This window comes from Rhinopithecus roxellana, chromosome 9 (assembly GCF_007565055.1).
Source record: "Rhinopithecus roxellana isolate Shanxi Qingling chromosome 9, ASM756505v1, whole genome shotgun sequence".
Lineage (NCBI taxonomy): Eukaryota > Metazoa > Chordata > Mammalia > Primates > Cercopithecidae > Rhinopithecus > Rhinopithecus roxellana.
Genome location: NC_044557.1, coordinates 51,590,060 through 51,613,389, shown reverse-complemented (window position 1 = coordinate 51,613,389; position 23,330 = coordinate 51,590,060). Strand labels below are relative to the sequence as shown.

The 23,330-nt window shown below is 36.3% G+C and overlaps 1 protein-coding gene across 1 annotated transcript; it reads left to right on the top strand.

Annotated features, from left to right (window-relative positions):
• Positions 1-14,736: 14,736 nt before the first annotated feature.
• Positions 14,737-16,840, top strand: DCAF4L2 (DDB1 and CUL4 associated factor 4 like 2). Its single transcript, XM_010371696.2, has one exon. It carries the CDS (start codon positions 14,828-14,830, stop codon positions 16,013-16,015), a length of 1,188 nt encoding a protein of 395 aa, XP_010369998.1. The 5' UTR covers positions 14,737-14,827; the 3' UTR covers positions 16,016-16,840.
• Positions 16,841-23,330: the final 6,490 nt, after the last annotated feature.

Here is a 23,330-nt window from a genome sequence, read left to right as displayed (position 1 = left end):
TCTATTATATGGTTATTACAAATTTAATCTTGTTATTAATTCCTGGAAAAGAGCTTCTAATTCCATATTGATTATAAATATGAAAAAAATGAAAATTACAATGGAAGGAATTCCTAGTTATACACAATACATCTTTAGCTCTTTACACTATTCTTGTAAAACAAGGTATATTATTTATATTTATCATCCAAGACATGTAGTTGACCATTTTTAATCTAATGTTCAGTGATTTAATCATAGTGACAATTTCTGGTTATAGAAATAATTTTTGTTAGCATTAGTGGATTGATTTAATATTTCAAGGACTTATTAGGACAGATGTAAATGCTAGATTATGGAACCTTAAGGATGACCTAGTTAAGGGCTTCTTTTTTTTTTAAGATGGAATCTCACTCTGCTGCCCAGGCTGGAGTGCAGTGGCACGATCTCGGCTCACTGCAAGCTCCGCCTCTTGGGTTCACGCCATTCTCCTGCCTCAGCCTCCCGAGTAGCTGGGACTACAGGTGCCCGCCACCACAGGTTCTTAGTACTAGGATTCTAGACTTAGGGATGCTGATGGTCCCTCTCAATTTACATGCAAAATATTTGTACTTGTTGTTCCTTCCTCCACCTGTAGAGTTTTTTGTATATTCTTCTCATATAGTTTTATAATCACCTAAGCTGTCAATAACCACTGAAGTCATCTGTCTAAATTTACAAAGGAGTCCCAGAGAGATGAAAAGACACATATATGTCATTGCCTCACTGAAACCAGAGCCCAGGTCTTCTAATTCCATGCACAGTGACTTTCCCGAACATGATGTTAACTGGTGCCATATTGTGAATTCATAACACATCCATATATTCTTCATTAACCTTAAAGAGAAACACGGGAAGATGATACATTTAATGATAACAGTAAAAACGAAGCTTACTGCTACTTTTGTTTGTCCTTCAATTCCTAAATTAATTCTGGGAACAGAATGTAACACTAAACATATAGTCACAACATGACCTATTCTTAGCATTCTTTATTTCTGTTTATTTCTTTCACCTTAAAAGATTATTTTGAAGCAAGTAGAAGCTCTACATTTTGTGAGAAGTCTCCGAAATACTGAGGGAAATGTCTATCCCAAACACCTTTGATAAAGTAAGTAAGCATCTGAATTATTTCTCTGTTTAGGGAAAAGATAAATTATTATACTTTTGACTTAAAAAATTCAGCATTTATTTTATTGATATACTTTCTGACACTGCATTTTTTAATAATACAACAAACAAAAAACCCACATATACAACAAAACCAAAACAAGGAAATAAGTAAACCAAAAGTGATATGGCAAGTATTAACAACTTATTTTCTAAGAAACTTGCTTATTTTTCTGGATAAAAGGAGAAACTTTTGGTCCAATGACTGATACATAATAATGTACAAAATACACTAGATATTTTATCAGTTTAAATACTAGACCAACACCTGCTATTTTATTATATCAGTATTACAGTAAACTAGAACTAGCTTAGTTTGGAAATCCAGTTTCTTCTAAAGACCTATTTATAGTCCTTTTGGTAATTTTTGTCTCACAGAAATTTATTAGTATAAACATATATTTTAAGAAGTAGTACATTTTCAAATCAATGCTTCATATTCAAAAGTGACCTTTTCTGCAGATACCATCCGAGTTACTGATCAATTGATCCATTTTTATTTGCATGCTTTCCAAAACAGGAATTAAGGTAGCTCAATGCCTAAGTTGTTTCTCTAGGAAGGGGTTATAGTTTCTTTTGTACCTGGCAATAAATTGTAAATTTTCTGACTAGAGTCAAGTACCTATATATGGCCCCAAAACATATGTATAGTTTCTCTTTACCTCTCTACTTTTCTTCCCTTTTTCACTCCCTTCCTCTCTCTATATGTGCCAAGATAACTAGGTTACTCAAAGACTGAATTATTTGTTTAGCATAATACCGTAGCTTAAATTATTTTTAGAAGTATGTATACATTCCATCAAGTTCGTTCCTAAGACTTAGATGGTCTGAGCTATGTCAAGATCTCTAAAAAGCCTGGGATTTTACCCTAATTGCAAGCTAACAAGTTAGCCTGCCACAATTTCATAGATGTTGACAGGAGATACAAGACTCCTGGAACAGAGACAAAAGACTTTATTGCTCACTGCAGAGCAGATACCATAAACTTCATGTTTGCATTGGTTCCCCTTGCCACCCATGTCCCATAGGGACAACATGAAGGAAGGTCAGGAGGATGCTGTGCATTGCAAGTGGGTTTGTGTCACAGCTGAGGGAACTCCAGGTTAGGAAACCCCATTCTTTTAAAACGGCTACTAGCTAACTTACACAACCTTTGCCACAAAAGAAAACATATCTTTATTATTCTGGATAGCTACCAAGTGTTCCTTGTTCCCCAGAGAGACCTTATCTCTAACTAATTATTGTTTCCTAAACAAATGTCTTTGAAAAGATAGTCCAGAACAAAAGGGTGGCAAGACATGCAGCAATGAGAGGGAACTTTGCAGAGCTGTCATCCATCAAATAGTGTTAAACTTGATCCTTACTTACTGTGGTAAAGTAAGTGGTAAACTTGATCCTTACTTACTGTGGTAAAAAGTGGTAAAATTGATCCTTTATCCTTTTTAATGATAAAGAGTGCATAGATAAAGAGTTACTAAGAGTATATGTAGAGGAAAGAAATTTTGTCCTCTGCTATATGATTACATGCTATTTTCATCTTAAGTAAAAAATTGATACACAGAAAATAATCTAAAGTTGCTATGATACAACTGACAATTGTGAAAGAGATGAAATAGTAAGGCCCACGGAGGAACAGGAACTCTCAGATACTGCTGGTGTCAGTATTAGTTTGGCATAATTTTTAACAGGTGAATTTGTTTTATGTATCAAAAGTCTTAAAATGTGTGTGACACATACTCTAGATACTTTCCCAAAGACATCAGTATAGATGTGGACAAAGATAGAAATGGTTATTAGCTGTGTTTTTCTAAAAAGAAGGAAATAGAAACCACTTCATGAATGAAAAAGAAATTATTTAAGAAAATTATGGTTTACTCATGCAACGGACAACTATATGTAAAATGAAACCTATGTTATGGAAGAATTCCTAATACCATTGTAAAATAGTCACAGTATAGGGCTAGAGGCTACAAAACAGTGTGCACCATAAAACAATGTTTTTAAACAGGAACTACCTAACTTTATGTGCATGTGAGTATATAAATATAGAATTACTGAAAAACTATATACTAAAATGTTTATGTTAATGGTGAGATTACAATTTCTCTTTTAATAAATTTGCTTTAAACTTTTCCACTTTTCTGTTTTTGATATTATTTTTCTAGTAATTGTGCATGTGCTACTTTATGATTAGAATATATGTTTTTTAACTTTTAATGAAGATTCTTTGATGTGACGTAGAACATTATTCTATGACATAAAGTAGATAAAACTGTTAATTTATCCTGGATTTTGAAGTGATGAGTTATAATAAGGACAAAAGAAGTCAGACACTGCCTTTATGTCCGCTGAAACATCCACCTTTGCTATAAAACTGGTATTAAGAAAGTAAGTTAAGAGTAAACATAAAAATGAAAATATATTAAGTATTTCACAAATAAAATTTTTTTTATCAGGGGCATAATTGATATACCTCTGAACAAAACTGTTGATTGACATATCAAAATGTCTGGTATTTCAGACGCCAATATTAAGAAAAAGTTTAGTAACAATGATATATAGTTTTGATTTTCATATTGGAATAAAGAATATTTATAGCTTTATGAGAGTATTTTGGGAAAGTGATTATAAATGGCTGATTGGAAACTTCCACATCAGCTCATTTAGAATCAAATCACAAAAATTATAAAATCAAACAGTTTATATTTCAAACTAAAAAATATGCGAATTTTATGTTATCAACAAGTCATGTTTACCCTTGCAAAATTAACTAAAAATTAAAATAGTGTTCACCATTTGTAAAATGAACTATATTAACATTTCTCATATACTACAAATTTTACATATTAATTTACAAATATAATTTAAAGAGAATATTAATTTAAACGCTTTTTCAACCTTAGATTGCACTTGTCAAATGTCATACAAAAATGACAAAACTATTTAAATTCCTTATATGTTCAAAAATTGAGTATGACTAAACAGGAAAGACCTTAGCATGCATATAGGACTCAAAGAAGTCAAGTATTTTTTTTAAAGTTTATTTATTTATTTATTTATTTATTTGAGATGCAGTCTCACTCTGTCGCCCAGGATGGAGCACAGTGGCATGATCTTGGCTCACTGCAACCTCCGCCTCCAAGGTTCAAGAGATTTTTGTGCCTCAGTCTCCTGAGTAGCTGGGACTACAGGTGTGTGCCAGCATGCCTGGCTAATTTTTATATTTTTAGTAGAGAGGGGTTTTTGCCATGTTGGCCAGGCTGGTCTTGAACTCCTGACCTCAGGTAATCCACCTGCCTCAGCCTCCCAAACTGCTGGGATTACAGACGTGAGCCACTGCACCCCAGGCATGTATGTTTGGATCACAGTAATCAAATATGAATATTTTTAAACAAAATCACATGTTCTAACACAAAACTTCTAAACTACTAAATCTCTTTGACTCTTATAAAATTCATTGTTTCATATATAGTCCAGGTGTCTTTTATTTGACCCTCCAGATGTGCACTCCACCTTTCTTTCCATACTTTCTGCCCCAGAACCTGTCCTCTGTGGACAACATCCCAACTGCACAATTCAGTGATGTTAGTGATGTAGTTAGGCCATGGTGGGAGTATTTACTCCATGAAAATCCTAACAGGTACCAAATCAGTTTTTTTCCTTTTTCTCCCCTAAGCGCCAGTGGTTTAAACATTTACCACCATGAAGCTCTAATTCACACATATAATAGATAGCTATTAATTACATAAATTATTTAATAGTTTACATTGAGAATCACCATTTTAAATGTGTACAGCGTGTGTACGTATGTATGTGTGTGTGTGTGATGTGTGTTACAAGTGGGATTCGCCTGCTAATGAGAAACCCCACAACCTTCTTATGGGTAGAGGGAAAAAGGTTTGGGTAGAGGGAAAAAGTTTAGGATGAACTACAATGAAATGGGAGAATTCCCTAACAAATGAAACAACTGACTATTATTTGGCAAAGTATATTCACCGGAATGAACTATAGGGACAATTGAGAGACTGTTAAAGGAAAGGGACTCTCCTTAATTTTTAACACAGAAACTATAATATGGTCTTCATATTGGCCTTATTTCTCCATCAACATTTACTAAATCAAATCTAAGTTTTATTCTCCTCTCAGAAATCGTTAAAAACAACAGTATTATGGTTATCAAGCACTTACAGGACTATGTACAATTATTAAGCTGTTGGAAAGAACAGGAAAACAAATTTTAAGCAGAACTCTTAGTGTTAAAGCTTACGGGCCAAAACATGCATATCTAGAACAAAAAAGGTAGACGATCCCTTGTTTTACCATAATAACACTGAAGAATTTAAAAATATTAATATTCCTGAACATATAACACATAGTAATTTCAAGGTCTCTTGAAGTTATAATAGTATGCTTATCAAGGAAAGAAATAACTCCAGTTAAATACTTTCCTCCTGGTAGCAAATGCTGTAGTGAAGATATACCACAAACAGATGGTGCAGAGGATGTGAGATGGCTTGATGATGGGAGGATAATATCACTAAACCAGAATAAATTTGTGCTTGAGCCTGAGGATGGAACTGCTCAGAGAAATAGATAAGAAGCCAACAGTTTGGGGTTGGGATTACAGAGATAACTGCTTAATATCCAAATTATATTTCTCAAAGTATCAGAAGAGGTTGAAGATGCAACTGAATTGTAAAATATATCAACGAATGGAAGTCACATTTTTATTGCAATGATAATGCAAGGGCAGCTCAACGAACTTTGTAGAGCCATGCGGGCCTGCAAAGTTTAAATAAATGCACATCTATGAATTCCACCAAGCACTCCACAGTCTCTGCAAGCCAGGATTGCTTAGCATATGGCATGTGGGCATGCAGACCCTTTTATATGTGTAGATCTATATGCAAAAATGAGGAGGAATGTGGAATTAAAATGTGATAATTGTCCTTTTGTGCTTGTTCTTTTGGGAGTGCCTGTGTGTGTTGAGGAGTGATGTGGGAGAGAAAGGAAGTGAGGGGAAGGCAGGAGGTCTGGTTCATCCTACTCATCTATTTGTTGACTCTAATAATGTAGAATGAGATATTTTTGCGTGTTGATCTTTCCCTTATTGAAGTATGAGGCTAATGAAAAGCAAATAATGGTCAGTTGTGCACGTGCTTATACAACACCAGCACTTTTAGATGGGTTAAGTGTGGGTGATGTACATTTTTGCATAATTTGGCATACAATTGAATTTTCTGAACTAAACATGTACCGAGGGGGGATTTGAAATTTATTTCAGAATGAATCAGCAATTGAACATAACTTAAAATATTTTTTATTTGAATTATTTTTGAACTCAAAACATTGAGCAATTTCATTTAATTTTAAAACATGAGGCTATTATTACCCCACTTAGATTATTTATTCACCTGCTGACAGCTCTATCTTAAATAATTATGATTCTATTCATCAAAATGCCTGATTTTTTAAAAAGCCAACCCCTTGATGGACATCAATCTGTTTCATAACGTTTCAGTGCATTTTTGATGGAAGGATGCTGTTAAGTTAGTAATGAAAAAATTAGAGGAAAAAAATTCAAGAGGCAGAGTCTGAGAAAATGAATCATGAAAACAATCTGTTTTTTTTTTTTTTAAATACAAGATAATTTAAAAAGCCTAAAGAATGGTGAGCAGTGCTTTGCAAAAGTGTTAATTGAGTACAGTAAATATTATGTGTAAGGCACAGAGCAGTTGATGGTGGGCGTGTCAGGAACTTTTTATTTTTAAAAAGTTATTATTTTTAATATTTTTATTGAAGTACAGCTTACATATAAAAATGCTCAAATAATAATTATACAGCTTGATGAATTTTCAAAAATTGAAGAAACCTACATAACCAGCACGTGGATCAAAAAATAAAATATTTTTGGACCTCTAAAGATCCACCTTATGCACTATTCTGTCACTACATTCACTCTCAGAGTAGCCTGTATCCTGAGTTATGACAATGTGGGTTAGTTTTGCCTGAAATATGTTCTTTTTTAAAAAATAGTTTTGCCTGAAATATGTTCTGTTTTTAAAAAATCTCTCTTTACATTCCATCTTTCTCCTCCCTGTTGTGCTCATCTTCATCACTGTAGCATCTATACAACACTTAACACTTGCCAAGAACCATATCTGTATTGCTATTTACTCCTTAAAACAACTCGATAAGGTAGATATTATGATGATATTATTATTGTTTACATTTTACAGATTGGAGAAATGAGTATTAAATTATTTAAATAAAGTGTACAGTAGTAAAATTAGTAAAAGATAGATGAGGGATTTAAATCCAAGCTTGTCAGACAACATCATGAAAGCCTTAAGACATTACACTGAAAGATATCCTCCTTGAATTTTATTGATTTCCACCTGAGTATTTTTGCTTCTATAAAGCTTTAATTTCCTTGGACAAATATTTCTCAACTAATTTTATAAGCAAGGCACAAAAGTTAAAATATTGATCATCACAGCATCTGCCTTCAAAGAAAACCCCATACATATATATATTTCATCACAGAGTGTATATTTGGGGGACATAAGGGAACACATTGTTGGAATAAGAATCACATGCATTTTCTGTTGAGAATCATTGTTGTGATTAATCATGCTTTTTGCTGGGACTGTATACATGTATACTGAGACAAAAAAGAAAGGTTGAGAACAACTGGCCTATCAGAAAAGAATAACACATTAGAGTCACAGATATAAGGAGCCAACTCTGTGCCTTAAGATTAAGGCAACAAGTGAGTACTAAAGAATATCCAACTAAAGACTTCTAAGTTTTGACTGGTAGAAAGAGTGACACTTTTCCTCCAGATATCTGAATTTTATCTAAGCCTTATTTTAAATACAACCTATATAATATGAAATTTAATATTAAAAGCATAAATAAAAAGAAACCAAGAAAAATGTTTTCAAGGGAAAGGGATATTTTTAAAAAAAACAGTATTTGTCAACTTTGATTATACAGAAAACAGAAATGAGGTTGAAGGCAAAGTCACTGAGTTAATACTTGAATAAAACTATAATATCTTATATCTTTCCCAGACTAAATTATGAAGACTTTTAAAAGTCTGGTGCTTTGTCAGAGATACAGGAGGAAAAATTACTCTAAAATAAAAACTTCTCAATATTATGAAATCATTATGAATTATAGGTAAGATTATTAAATTTGACAGGCTTACGTATGGAGTATAAGTTTTCATGTATGTGTAAGTGTGTGCACATGCAAGAGACTGTTAGAACTAGGACTTAAAAATACCTACTTTAATTTAGCTTAATATTTCTATAAAAATACAGCCTTTTCATTTTCCTGTGTCACCAAAGCAAGCATGTTATGTTAGTAAATAGGATGTAAGATTTACTAAAGAGATTATCTTAGCCAAACCAGAGTTGGGGCATTTCCAAGTTCCCACATGGAACTTAATAAATCCCCAAGAGAGGTGACCTTTTCATTTGGAGTAAGCTATTTGGTTAATATGAGAAGTCAGTGGGTGAAGAATTACATCAAAAACACATGAAGCTTCATAGGTAACAATCTACTAATCCATTATGAAATGCCAGTGAATACTTTATACCTTAGGTTCATTATTGTAAACAAAACAAAACAAAACAAAACTATTTTTATTTGCTTCAAAAAGGGTATGCTTTACTGCAGAAATTGTAACAGTTCATATAAAAGCATAATAATGTTTTTATAAATATGACAGCTTTTAGGTATAATATTTGCAATGTTATGTTTGCATGATATTTGCAATGTGCTGAGACTAGTGCTAAGTGCTTTGCATACATTTATGCTCATCTTTTTAGCTAACAATTTAGTGAGATATTATAATCCCAATTTTCAAGATGAGAAAACCAAGCAAGGCACATAGAAATTTACTTGTGTTATGTTTTACCAATACTAAATGACAGACATAGAATTCAAAATGGAGTCTATTCAAAATCAAATCTTTCTTCTGGCTAGGTGCAGTGGCTCATGCCTGTAATCCCAGCACTTTGGGAGGCCAAGGCAGGAGGATCACCTGAAGTCAGGAGTTTAAGACCAGCCTGGCCAACATGATGAAACCCTGTCTCTACTAAAAATACAGAAATTAGCCGGGCATGGTGGCAGGCGCCTGTAATCCCAGCTACTCGGGAGACTGCAGCAGGAGAATCGCTTGAACCCAGGAGGCAGAGGTTGCAGTGAGCTGAGATGGCACCACTGAACTTCAGCCTGGGCAACAGAGTGAGACTCCATCTAAAAAAAAAAAAAAATTCTCTTTCTTCTATGTCACAGTGATTCATGTTTTGACCAAAACCAAGTATAGACAGTAAGAGCAATTTCAGTATACTCAAGATGGGAAAAAGAATTCTAGATCGAGTAAAATATTCAACGGTTATTTAGCCAAAATGTATAAATTTTGGTGCATATATTTAATATTTAATGCTGCCAAAAAATATAATCTCAATCTAACCTTTTGATATGTTCAACTCTTCATGTTATGTTTTTTGGCTAAATGAAGGCAGTCACTCACACAGGATTTTAGACTTATTTTATGAATTACCTTTCTTCTTTTGGACTTTAGGTGTATGCTTATAAATTTTTATTTACGTGTTTATATGAACATACTCACTGATATTAATATAACATAAAATGCTATCCATCTGCTAGAATTATATTAAAAGAAAGTACATTATGTGAGAAAGAGAACAATGAAATGTAAGTTTGGACTTAAGTTTTATTAGAAAAGGACATTTCTTCAAAGACAGTTCACACTGTATCTTGGGATAAAGGACACAGCTGAAAGCTAATATATCTATGTTATAACAGGACAACAACCCGCTTAAAGCAATTTGACGCTCACTGAGTACATTCAAATGAGTTTTTAAGATTATGAAGCCTGCCTTGTCTTGCCAAGGATGAGTGAATGGCCTGTGTTGTTTCGTATAAGGATTATCATCCCTCCTCCTAAACTATTAGCTTATAAAATTGAAGACAGTGTTTTGGCAGAAAGTAAGTGAGGTTCCAGGTTTTTTTTTTTCCCCTGCAGCCTGACTGATAATACAATTAAAACCACCTTTAATAGAACATCTTATTAAAAATAAACACCATAATTAGGTAAATATCTAGATTTTAAAAGATCTACGCTTTTCTGGTTTCAGTATTAAGTAGAAAAAAATTATAAAGGGATTCTGATGTTCCTCAATGATATGTTCAAATATTAATGACTCTGCTGTCCATAATTCTTTAGAAAATATTGTTAGTCTCCTCATACCCTATAAACATTTTATATTTGTGCTTTATACCAAGATAAGAAAAATACTCTTCTCCTACATGCCCTCTAACTGCTAGCAATCACTGACCTTTTTACTACCTCCATAGTTTCTCCATTTACAGAATGTCGTATAGTTGGAATCTTACAGTATTTAGCCTTTTCAGACTGGCTTCTTTCACTTGGTAATATTTGTTTAACTTTTCTCCATGTCTTTTCATGGTTTCATAACTCATTTATTTTTAGTGCTGAATAATATTCCATTGCCTGGATGTACTACTGTTATTTATCCTTGCATCTTCTGAAGGACATCTTGTTTGCTTCTAAGTTTTGGCAATTATGAATAAAGTTGCTGTAAACATCCGTGTGGATGGTTTTGTGTGAATATAAATTTTCACTTCCTTTGGGTAAATATGAAGGAGCATGATTGCTGGATCATATGGTGAGAATATGTTTAGTTTTCTAAGAAGCTTCCAAACTGCTTTCCAAGGTGGCTGTACCATTTTACATCCTTACCAGCAATGAATGAGAATTTACGTTACTCCATATTATCACCATTTTTTTTTCTATTTTTTCTTTTTTTGGCCATTCCAAAAGGTATATGGGTATGTCTGTTTGGTTTTTAAAAATTTCAATTTCTTCTTCAAATATTTCCACATCCAAAATCTATTTTTTGGAATGACAATATATAGTAAATCAAAATCAAAGGTGATGAGGGACAAAAGACTACACACTGGGGACAGTGTATACTGCTCAGATGATGGGTGCACCAAAATTCCAGAAATCACCACTAAAGAACTTATTCATGTAACCAAACACCACCTGTTCCCCCAAAACTATTGAAATTAAAAAAAAAAAATTTACAATAAAAAAATATTTAATGGTTAAAGCTTTTACTTCTACTTCTTGATAACCCTACCTGGGGATTCTACAACTCCTAAGAGTATATGGTAGTTCTCAGATATTAATATAAATTGTTATCATTAAAAAATCTCCATTTCTTCTTCAAATATTTCCACACCCAAAGTCTAGTTTTTGGAATGATGCAATACACAGAACATCAAAATCAAAGCTGTAAGAAAAAGATTATAATTTTTATCACATATTTAAGTCTAAGATAAGGGCTCTGGTGTCAAGTGGTCTCAAGCTTTTAGAGTACAGTTAACTGTGCAGTTAACTATAGGCAATCAATCACAGGAGCCACAAGAGCTCTCAATGGCCAAAACTGCAATAATTTTAGCAAATAAATAAATGAGGTATAAAATAAATATTCAAGAGGCCATACTATATAAATAAATAATTAATACACACCTATAAAAATCTCCCTTATAAAATAATTCCTAATAATTGATGTGTATGTTCTGCCCTCAAGAAACTAAAGCATAAATCTCTACTCCTGAAGTTATAGATGTGCAAAGCTCCTTCCTTTCAAGGGGTACAGTGTGAAAAGAGAGGGACAGATGTTTATAGCATACAGTGGAGAAACCCAAGAAACACTACCATATTCATGTGACCAAACTTAACATCAATGATGATAAGTCATGTCCACAAGACTTCTGCACCCTTAATGGGATGGCATTTTCCTCTGTTGTCTTCCTCCAAAAACATAAAACCCCAGTGTTAGTATGGGAAAAACAGTATCAGACAACTCTCTATTGAGAGACATCTATAAGATATGTGACCAATATGCCTCAAAGCTGTCATGTATATAAAAAGTAAGGAAAGTCTAAGAAAAGGTCATTGCCAAGAGAAGCATAAGGAAACATGATTAATATTATATCATGGATGGGATCCTCGAACAGCAACAGGTCACTGGATAAAAACTAAGGAAATGTGAATAAAATATAGACTTCAGTTAATAATAAAGTATCAATATTGGTTTATTAGTGTAATGAATTTATCATTCTAGTGTAAAATGTTAATAATATGGAAACTGGGTGCAGAGTATGTGGGAAGGCTCTATATTATCTTTGTAATTTCTCTGTAAATCTAAGACTGTTGGAGAATTTTTAAAGGGGTTATTTAAAAAATTAAATTGCCTAGACGCATTCGAAGGCAAAAGTTATTATACTGGATAAAAACTTACCAGCAATATATTGTTTATATGAACTCATTTACATAAAAGAACAAATTTAAGTTGAAAGTAAAAGGTGAGAAAAGGTACAGCAAACACTATCAACCAGAAATCTTGGTTGCATATATAAATATTAGATAAGAAGGGTTTAAGGATAAGGATACTTTAATATCAGAGAACACATATTTAACAAAATAAAAGTTGGGCCAGCGTGGTGGTTCAAGGCTGTAATCCCAGCATTTTGGGAGGCCGAAGCAGGTGGATCATGAGATCAGGAGATTGAGACCATTCTGGCTAACAGGGTGAAACCCCATCTCTACTAAAAATACAAAAAAATTAGCCGGGCATGGTGGCAGGCGCCTGTAGTCCCAGCTACTCTGGAGGCTGAGACAGGAGAATAGCCTGAACCCGGGAGGCGGAGCTTGCAGTGAGCTGAGATCACGCCACTGCACTCCAGCCTGAGCGACACAGCGAGACTCCGTCTCAAAAAACCAAACCAAACTAGGCTAAACTGAACTAAACTGAACTGAACTAAATAAAAGTTGGCCGGGTGCAGTGGCTCACGCCTGTAATCCCAGCATTTTGGGAGGCCAAGGAGGGTGGATCACAAGGTCAGGATATCAAGACCATCCTGGCTAACACGGTGAAACTCTGTCCCTACTGAAAATACAAAAAATTAACCAGGCTGGTGGCAGGTGCGTGTAGTCTCAGCTACTCGGGAGGCTGAGGCAAGAGAATGGCGTGAACCTGGGAGGTGGAGCTTGTATTGAGTCAAGATCACGCCACTGCACTCCAGCCTGGGCGACGGAGCAAGACTCCATCTTAACTAACTAACTAACTAACTAACTAACTAACTAACTAAAGTCAAAAAAAATTTTATAATAATAATGGCAATCATTCAAAAGGAAGACAAAAACAATTGTAAATTTGTGTGTACCTAATATCAACTTAAAATATACAAAGCAAAAACTTTGACAAATTAAATAGAAGAAATACATAACCCCTCAATCTTAACCAGACTTTGAAATGTCTTAGGGAGAAACTGATAGAAAAGAGAAACAAAATATGCATAACTATAAAAAATTTGAAAAATGCATTAACCAACTATATCCGTTTCCCTGTTTATATATCTGCCTATATTTATATCTCTATTCATATCTATGACTTTGTTTTTCTACACCAAATAACTGAAGACTATGCATTCTTTTCAAGTGAACATGGAAATATAAATAAAGCCTTAAGAAATTCCAAAGGTTTTAACTTATGTATGTTCTCTGACCATAGTTGATTTAAGCTAATTATGAACAACAGAAAGGTAACTTGAAAAATTCCAAATATAGGAAAATTACAGAATGCAATACTTGAACAGGAAGCTCAAAGAAGAGGATGCCCAAATAACCAATAAGCATATGAAAAACTTTTCAACCCATACTCCAGTGGGAAGAGCACATCAAAATCACACGATCTAATGTACTCCTACCCCTATTTCTAAAATGTAAACTGACCAACAAAAACAAGAATTGGCAAGGATGTATATACATTTTTGACAAGACTGTAATTGGTTTGTCAATATCTACTTAAGCGAAATATATGTTTATCTAATAACCCTTCAATTTCCCTTTTTTCTATTTTTTATGATACGAAGTCCCCCTTTGTTGCTCAGGCTGGAGTATAGTGGCGCTATCTTGGCTCACTGCAACCTTCAGCTCCCGCGTTCAAGCAATTCTTCTGCGTTAGCTTCCCGAATAGCTGGGACTACAGGCGTCCACCACCATGCCCAGCTCATTTTTGTATTTTTAGTAGAGATGGGGTTTCACTATATTGGCCAGGCTGGTCTCGAACTCCTCACCTCGTAATAGGCCCGCCTCGGCCTCCCAAAGTGCTGGAATTACACTGTGCCTGGCCGAATTTCACTTATTAGTAAATAAGAGAAATGTATACATACAGCTATTATGACATGTGTAAGAGGGCCCGGAAAAGACTCTCTAAACAGGAATAGAAAAGAATAAAAGCAGCTGTCAGAGTAGGAGAAAACTTGAGAGAAGCAACGGAACTCTTGTTTCAGATCACGCGATTCTAACGAGAGTTATGTCAGGGCACCTCAGAGCATTCGGGATTTTGGCGAAGGCGACGAGGAATCTCGTCCGGGTCGATCTCATACGCGCAGGCGCACACGCAGCGGAAAGTTCTTCCGTGCCAGGTCGTGCTTGTAAAGAAGCGGTACTTCCTCTTACTCCCGGGACAGAACTTCCCCTCAGGCAGGAGAACGTCCATCGAACGAAATGGAGGGCCAAAGACCGCGACTGCTCGAGGAGGCGGACAAGCAGAAAAAGATAGTCAGAGTGGGACTCAATGCACCTTCCATGCTACGAAAGAACCAGCTAGGTTTCCTCAGATTCGCCAACTATTGCCGTTTAGCTCGCGAGCTGCGTGTAAGCTGCATGCAGAGGAAAAAGGTCCAGATTCATAGCTGGGATCGCTCCTCTTTGGCAAGCGACCGATTTAACCGCATACTGGCGAATACCAACACTGACCAGCTCTTCACAGTGAACCAAGTCGAAGCTGGAGGCTCCAAGTACGGGATCATCGCCATGCGAGGCCTGACGACCCCTGAACTCCGGGTATACCCGCACAAAAGCCTCTACGTCCCTAATCGGAAGGTGAATTCTATGTGCTGGGCCTCCCTGAATCACTTGGATTCCCACCTTCTGCTGTGCTTCGTGGGACTCGCAGATACTCCAAGTTGTGCCGTGCTGCTCCCAGCGTCGCTGTTCATAGGTAGCTACCCAGGAATACGTCGGCCAGGGATGCTCTGCAGTTTCCAGATCCCTGATGCCTGGTCCTGTGCCTGGTCCCTGAACATCCACGCATATCACTGCTTCAGTACAGGCTTGTCTCAGCAGGTCCTGTTGACCAACGTGGTGACGGGACACCAGCAGTCATTTGGGACTAGCAGTGATGTTTTGGCCCAGCAGTTTGCAATCATGACTCCTTTGCTGTTTAATGGCTGTCGCTCTGGGGAGATCTTTGGCATTGATCTGCGCTGTGGAAGTCAAGGCAGGGGGTGGAAGGCCATTTGCTTATCCCATGATTCAGCAGTGACCTCTCTGCAAATCCTCCAAGAAGGGCAATGCCTGGTGGCATCAGACATGACTGGAACTATCAAGCTGTGGGACTTGAGGGCCACTAAATGTGTAACACAGTACGAAGGTCATGTGAATAACTCCGCCTACCTGCCCCTGCATGTGAACGAGGAAGAAGGAGTCGTGGCGGCCGTGGGCCAGGACTGCTACACGAGAATCTGGAGCCTCCGTCATGGCCACTTGCTCACAACCATACCCTCCCCATACCCCGCCTCGGAGGATGACATTCCCAGTGTGGCCTTCTCTTCTCGCCTCGGGGGTTTCCGAGGAGCACCAGGGCTGCTCATGGCTGTACGAGAGGACCTTTATTGTTTCTCCTACGGTTAATTCTTCAGGGTGCAGCCCGGAGGAACGTGGATTTGACTTAAAGAAGTAAAGAGTATCGTATTATCGTTTCTGTGAGCGCATTTTAAGAGATATTCGATGCTTGTAGATCCCATCCATCCGGCTGCCAGGGGTAAGGTGCTGTTTTATGTGAAGATAGTTCTGTAAAGTTGTTTCAGTTAAACTGTGGGCTTAGAGAGCGTGAAACTGTTTCCCTTTTTCTTGTTGAACACCTTAGAATAGTTATTCCTCCACCCCACCCTTTTTTTTAAAACAAAAAATACTTTTCTAAGGACTGAAGATTGGCAAAAACTAAAATAAATTAAAACTGCTCCTTTCACCAGAAGCTGTTTAGAGAAGCATAACAATGCACTGGTGAGACTGTTTGAGTAGTCCTACCTGGGTTTCAGAAATACATGCATCATCTGTACCTGAAGAGGCCAGTGGGAGAGGAGAGGAGGGGGAGATCATTTAGCTGAGTCTCTACAGAAGTTTTTAAGGCTACATTTTGGAATCATTAAACTTGGCCTTCTCAAACTCAATAGCAGATCTCTGAGATTCTCCTTTTATTATTTTCCGTAGGCAATGGAAGGAAAGGTGGATCTTTTTAAATAATAGAAGTTTTAAACAGTCCTTAACGTGCTTTTGTGGAGGTACCTTCCAGAATGTCAGGTACAGAAGCTCCGATTTCTATTATTGTGACTTGAATGTCAGATTCAAGGGCTAAGTGTCAAAGATAATTGACTGTGACTCTTTGTAATCTAGGAGCGGCAGTTTGTGAGATGTTTATTCAAAGTGTTAAAGAGCCTGTTTTTCTACCAAACAATAAGCTAGAAAAAAAAAAAAGCAAAACAAAAAAAACGTGTAATAAAGTTAGTGGCTCCTTCTTAATAGCCAAAGCCTAGAAATGATCTGACTTTACAATATGCTAAAATTGATAAATTGTGCTGTAATCATACAGTTGGATAAAGCATAATATAAGGCACAATTGCTTTATGAGACTGGGGATTAATCCCAACATGTTGATTGTTAATGTAGATAGGAATGAGTACAAACTGATTCAGATCTCATGTTCAAAAGCAGTAAAAACGTATCTGTGGTGATTACAGTTTGAATAGTAGGTATCTCTGTGGAAGGAAGAAAGGATATTGTTTGTTTTGTTTTCCCTTTTTAGGATATTGTTTGGGAAGTAACATGGGGAAACTTTAGAAATGCAGTTTTCTTTTTCTTCATCCTTGATACATACATATTTTGTATGTCTATACACTTCACACTTTATATAATACCTCAAAAATGAAAATATGAAAACAGGACACTTGCAATTGGTCAGGCAAGGGAATGATGATGGCCTGGACCTGAATATGAGAAGTAGAAATAATCAGAAAAATCAGAAATGATTGCATTGGAAGATCATTCGAAGGCAGTATTAGTAAGACTTGCTGATGAGAGTAATCTAGAAAGGGAAAGACAGCATAAAGATTGCAGCTTTTTTGTTAACTTTAGGACTGGTGGATGGTGATGTCATTTACTAAAATGGGGAGGATTTGAGGTGAAAAAATTTTAGGTGAAGGGAATAATGCTGAGTTTTAGGCAACTACTAAAACGTCCAATTCACTAGGTAGGAGGTGATATTAGGACATAGATGAGGTTAATGTAATAATTACATATTGATAGAGGAATAGGTCAATAGAGAAGATACAAAAGAGTGGTTAGGTGCATAGATTTTTGAAATCAGTTTAATTGGTTTTTGGTACTTGATGTGTGACAGGAGAAATTGTGTAAGCTATACTTGTGTGACAGGAGAAATTGTGTAAGCTGTACTTGTTATCATTTCTTCTTTGTAAAATGTCTTAGATAATAAAATTAAATCATAAAGTAGATACTGGTTTAAAGGATGTGTACATTGTCCCTTTTACATTGTAAGCATTGAATAAAACTAGCTGCAGATGTAATTTTTTTAAAAAGTCCAAAAGCAGCTATGGGCAGTTGACAAAAGAAAACGTAATGACTACATAATTGGCGAAACTGTTTACCCTCCCTTGCATGTAAAATAAATGCAAATAAAGCAATGATTATGTATTGTTTTCATTCATTGTTCTAGTACAATTTGTTTGTTTATAGCAGCGTTATTTATAATTGCCAAAACCAGAAACAAACAAGATGTTCCTCAAAAAGTGATGGATAAACAAACTAGTGTACATACTTATATGATGGAATATTACTTAGCAATAAAAATAAATGAGCTATTAAGCTGCAAAAAGACATGGAGGAATCATAAGTACTTATGAAGAAGCCAATCTCAAATGCTATATATGTGTAATTCCAACTATATGGCAGTCTGGAAAAGACAAAACTAGAGATGGTTAAAAATATCAGTGGTTTCCCAGAGTTCAGCAGGAGGGGAAAGAGGTCAATAGATGTAGTGCAGGCATTTTTAGGGTAGTAAAAGTATTCCGCATGATAGATACTGTAATGATGAATGGATGACATTATGCAGTGTCAAAGCTCAGAACTGTACAACAACACAAAGAAGGAACCCTAATGTAAGTTATAGCCTTCACTTAATTATAATGATCAATATTGGTTCATCACTTGTAACAAATGTGCTACACTAACGCAAAATGTTAATAATAGGGTAATTTGCAGAGTAGAGAAGTGATATATGCTCAGTTTTTATATTGTCTGTACTCTCTCTTCAATTTCATGTTAACACTTCTCTAAAATAGTCTATTAATTATTTTTAAAAATAAGTTATGATCACAGAAATCAAAACAATGTGGAACAGGTTGTTCTTGGGTTGGATGACGTTGAAAAATCCATCAATAAGCATGATGGACTTGAAAAATCCATCAATAAGCATCACTAAGACTGACAATGTCCATGAAGAAGATAAACCTTCCCTTCAGGCTGCAGGCAGAATCAAGTTCAGATCCTGTTAGCTAATGATGATGGTGATATAAGACTTAAAGTTAAGGCATTAAGGCCTATTATTATTACTTTTTTTGGAGACAGTATCTTGCTCTGTCACCCAGGCTGGAGTGCAGTGGCATGATTTCAGCTCACTGCAACCTCCGCCTGCTGATTCAAGTGATGCTCCTGCCTCAGCCTCCTGAGTAGCTGGGATTACAGACAGGCATCATTATACCTGGCTAATTTTTTAATTTTTATTAGAGATGGGGTTTCACCATGTTGGCCAGGCTGGTCTCAAACTCTTGACCTCAGGTGATCCATCCGCCTCGACCTCCCAAAGTGCTGGGATTACAGGTGGGAGCCACCGCGCCCTGCCTAATTTTTGTATTTTTTAGTAGAGACAGGGTCAACCATGTTGACCAGGCTGATCTTGAACTCCTGACCTCAAAAGATCCACCTGCATAGGCCTCCCAAAATGTTGGGATTATAGGCGTGAGCCATTAAGGCCTATTATTATGCAATGTCTTGAAATCTGGTGAAATCAAGAGGAAATCTGGTGGCCTAATGAGTATTTTTCCTTCCCACTCTGCTCCCACAGATAAGTGTCCTAGCCTATTAACCATTTCTATTAAGGGGACTAGGCGCAGTGCCTGCTTGTTTCTGACAAGCAGGTTTACGTTGCTGTTGCTGCGGGCCCATGGAATTATTCAAATAAGCCAATCCCATTCTCCCACAGCAAACAAGGAGTCACCTTACAACTACAAAGCCTATCTCCTTGATTGTTCGCTTTGTTCTCAAATGCAAACCTGTGTGACCCTGTGCAATGTGCAATGTCCTCCCTCAAGCTGTGAGTATATGTGACTAATAAATTGCTACCAATCTCATCTGTCCAGGGTCCAGCCATCTCCATAACCCTAGAGTTAGAATTCCTCCCTCACCAATGGGAGAAGAAATTAAAACAGATGGGTCTTATCTATCAGTAAAACAATCATTCCAGAAACTGGAACCCCTAATGGACTTAGGCTACTCAAAATTTCTTACAGGAATTGGAGAAACGTGACAGAAATCTGCTGATGCATACCACGGACACCTGCCAGCTGGTAGAATTGAAATTGAGTTTGTCACAGGTAATAGTGGCTACATAACTCTGGTAAAGTCCTCAGACAGGTGAGGACATGCTACTTCGCTCCAGAAAGTGTTCAATATATCCAACACTCATAGGAATCTCCCCAGTGTGCATATTTGGATGAATGAGATTCAGTTGTAAAGGCTACTTGCAGAGTGTCTCTCTTCAGGTTTTATTTCATTCCTTGCGTTTCTGAAGTCTTTCTCTAGTGTGAACTTTCTGGTTTCAAATAAAGTTAAGTCTTTGACTGAAGGCTTTCCCCAAATTCATTTTATTTATAATGCCTATCTGGATTGTGAATTTTCTGCTGCTCAATCAGAGCAGACATTTGGTTGAAGCTTTTCCCACGTAAGGCTTTTCTCTGTAGTAAACTTTTTGGTGTCAGATGAGGTTAGACTTTTTACTAAATCATTTCCAACATCTGCTTTACTCATAAGACCTTGCTGCATTCTCTGGTGTTGAAGGAGGCTTAGAGATATGGTTAGAGAATTCCCCACATTCACTTCATTAATTAAGCTTTTCTTCATTATGGATAGTTTGATCTTAAAATTCCAAATTTGCTGCATTCTAAATGCCCTTTCGAATTCTTCAGTGTGAACTCTCCAGTGTTTAGTAGGTGTGGGTTTGTAGATAACTGATGTCTCCCATTTGCTACGCTTAAAAGGCCTTTCTCTAATATGAACTGTTTTGTGTTGAGTGGAGTTGAAGCACTGGCTAAGGAAATTCCCACAGTTGTTTTGTGTATAAGGGGTTTCTCCAGTGTGAACTCTCACCTATATGATAAAGTTGTATTTATGATTAAGTACTTTTCTACATTTGCTGTTTTCATAAGGATTTTATTCAGTATATATTCTCTGGTGCTTAACAAGTATTTATTGTGATTAAAGGCTTTCCGATACTCAATACAGTAGTACCTTTGTCCAGTGTGAAAGGCCTCCTCCCACCTGGTGCTCCTGTGTTGTACCCCTTCCCCACTGTGAGTGACCTGATGCTTGAGAAGACCTGAGCTGGTCAGAAAATCCTCCTTACCCTTCCTATATCTGAAGGGCTTTTGTGACAGGTGGACTCTGCAGTTCTTCAAAACTCAGTCCCTGCCCTCTTTTTTTATTAAGGGCTTCTCCCCACTGTGTAGCTTCCAGTGTTGGTAAAGGTTTGCTCTGAACCAGAAGCCTCTCTCATGTACACAATATCTTTCAAACTGGACCACACATTGCACTGGAGTGGGCTTTCTGGGTAGACATTCCTGTCGTGGAAGCCTTGACATGTGATACTCCATGTACAAAAACACTGTGTTCAAAAGGTGCTTCCTTAGGCTTTACTCTGCAAACAAGCAGGTCAGGCTCTGTCCAAGCGCTTTTTGCCATGGCTGAAATCCTGTCCACATAATCAGGCACTATATTAGTCTTATAGAGGTTCCATAGCAAAATACCACAGACTTGGTGGCTTAAGCAATAGACATTTATTTTTTCACAGTTTTGGAGCCTGGAAATCCAAGATCGAGTTGTCAGCAAGTTTGGTTTCTCCTGAGACCTATCTCATTGTCTTACAGACAACTCCCTTCTTGCTGTGTGCTCAGGTGACTTTTCTGTGTGTGTCCAATCCTGGTGTCTCTTCCCCTTTATATAAGGATACCAGTCCTATTAAATTTGGACCCCACCCTTAAGACCTCATTTAATCTTAATTAACTCTTTAAAGGCTGTTTCCAAATACAGTCACATTGGGGGCTTCAATATATGAATATGTTGGGGACACAATTCTATCCATAATACACACATAGGACTCTCGTAACCACTAAAGTTGGATAATTTCATGGGACCAGGAAGGTGCTAATATGCATGGTTCCTAAGTGCTTATGCAGTTACACGAACCTAAGTTGTAAGAGCCAGAATGACTGCCACCACACTTCTTTTTTTTTTTTTTTTTTTTTTTTTTAAAGGTAGAATTTGCTTGTAAATGGGAAAGGGAAAAAGTGCCCCCATACACAGTTGTGAGGGAAGTAAAATTTAAATACTCCTAGAGGTTGACTTAGCAAGAGATAGCAAAATTTTAGAACTTTGCATAATTTTAAAATTAAAGTAATTTCATTTCTAGGAATTTGCCCCAAATTAATAGACATACAGAGATATTTGTATATTTTCTACTATTTTCCTATATACAACATGTAATTTGATACATAAACTATATAGAAGAATACATTTAGACAGGAAAATATACATTTCATATATGCCATTCTGACATATAATTGTTGGCAATTTATCAATATCATAAGAGTTTGAGGGGAAAGAAAGAACTAATATGTTAAATGTAATATTGTGATATGCCCTAAGATGTCTTCACATGAAAAAAAAAATGCATTTTAGAGAGAAAAAACTGAAGTATGTATGTGTAGTGAAAGAGGGACTTTTTTTTTTTTAAGCAAGTGAACTGGTAATTATGGCCAAATTGAGTCTGAAGATCAACTGAAATAGCCATCCTTTATTTCAGAAAACATTATCAAGATAGTTACAAGAAAGTATGATAACTACCTACCTAATTTAAGAATGATGATTTTGAATATAGATACTATGGAGTAAGATGCAAAATGTTATATAAATTGGGTTTATCTTCAGTCAAACATTTTTTTTTGAGGGATTAGAGAAAACATTCTCCTAAAGATTTAGACTGTAGAGCTGCTTTTCCCCACATGCTTTTATTTATACAGAACAACACTGATTTCACTGATTTGAAAACTATTGGAATAGCCTTGTCCATACCAAAAAAAACAAACCAAGGAAAAAAACAAAACAACAAAAAAAAACCCAAAACAATCCCTCTCTAAATGACCACATGCTGTGAGTGAGGGAGGGAGTTTTCCCTAGAGGAAATGGCCTTCCCACTGTCCTTCCTGTTGTGGAGACAATGGTGGTTTCAGGAAAATAAAGAGAAAAAAAAAAATCTTTCCACTATTGGGGGCCAAAAGGTTGAGAGACTTTGTGGTGAATGTACCTAGAGATTTTCCTTAGCTAAGTGTGGGAGTAATAACTAGTTCTCTGACACATGGAAATAATCAGGAGATTTTCAAGACCCTCAGACTAGGTCAAGGTTCTTTGAGTTCAAAGAGATACCACTGCTATTGCCAGTGAAATACCTTCTCTTCCTGATTTTAAGGTCAATTACTCCTGCGTGATGGAGACTCATTTCCCTGCCTGCTGTCATTGGTGTGTTGGTCAATGTTTAATAGCCAACTCTGGGGATATGGGCAGGGAGCCCTGATTGGTAGTATTTGCAGTTTTCATGGTGTAA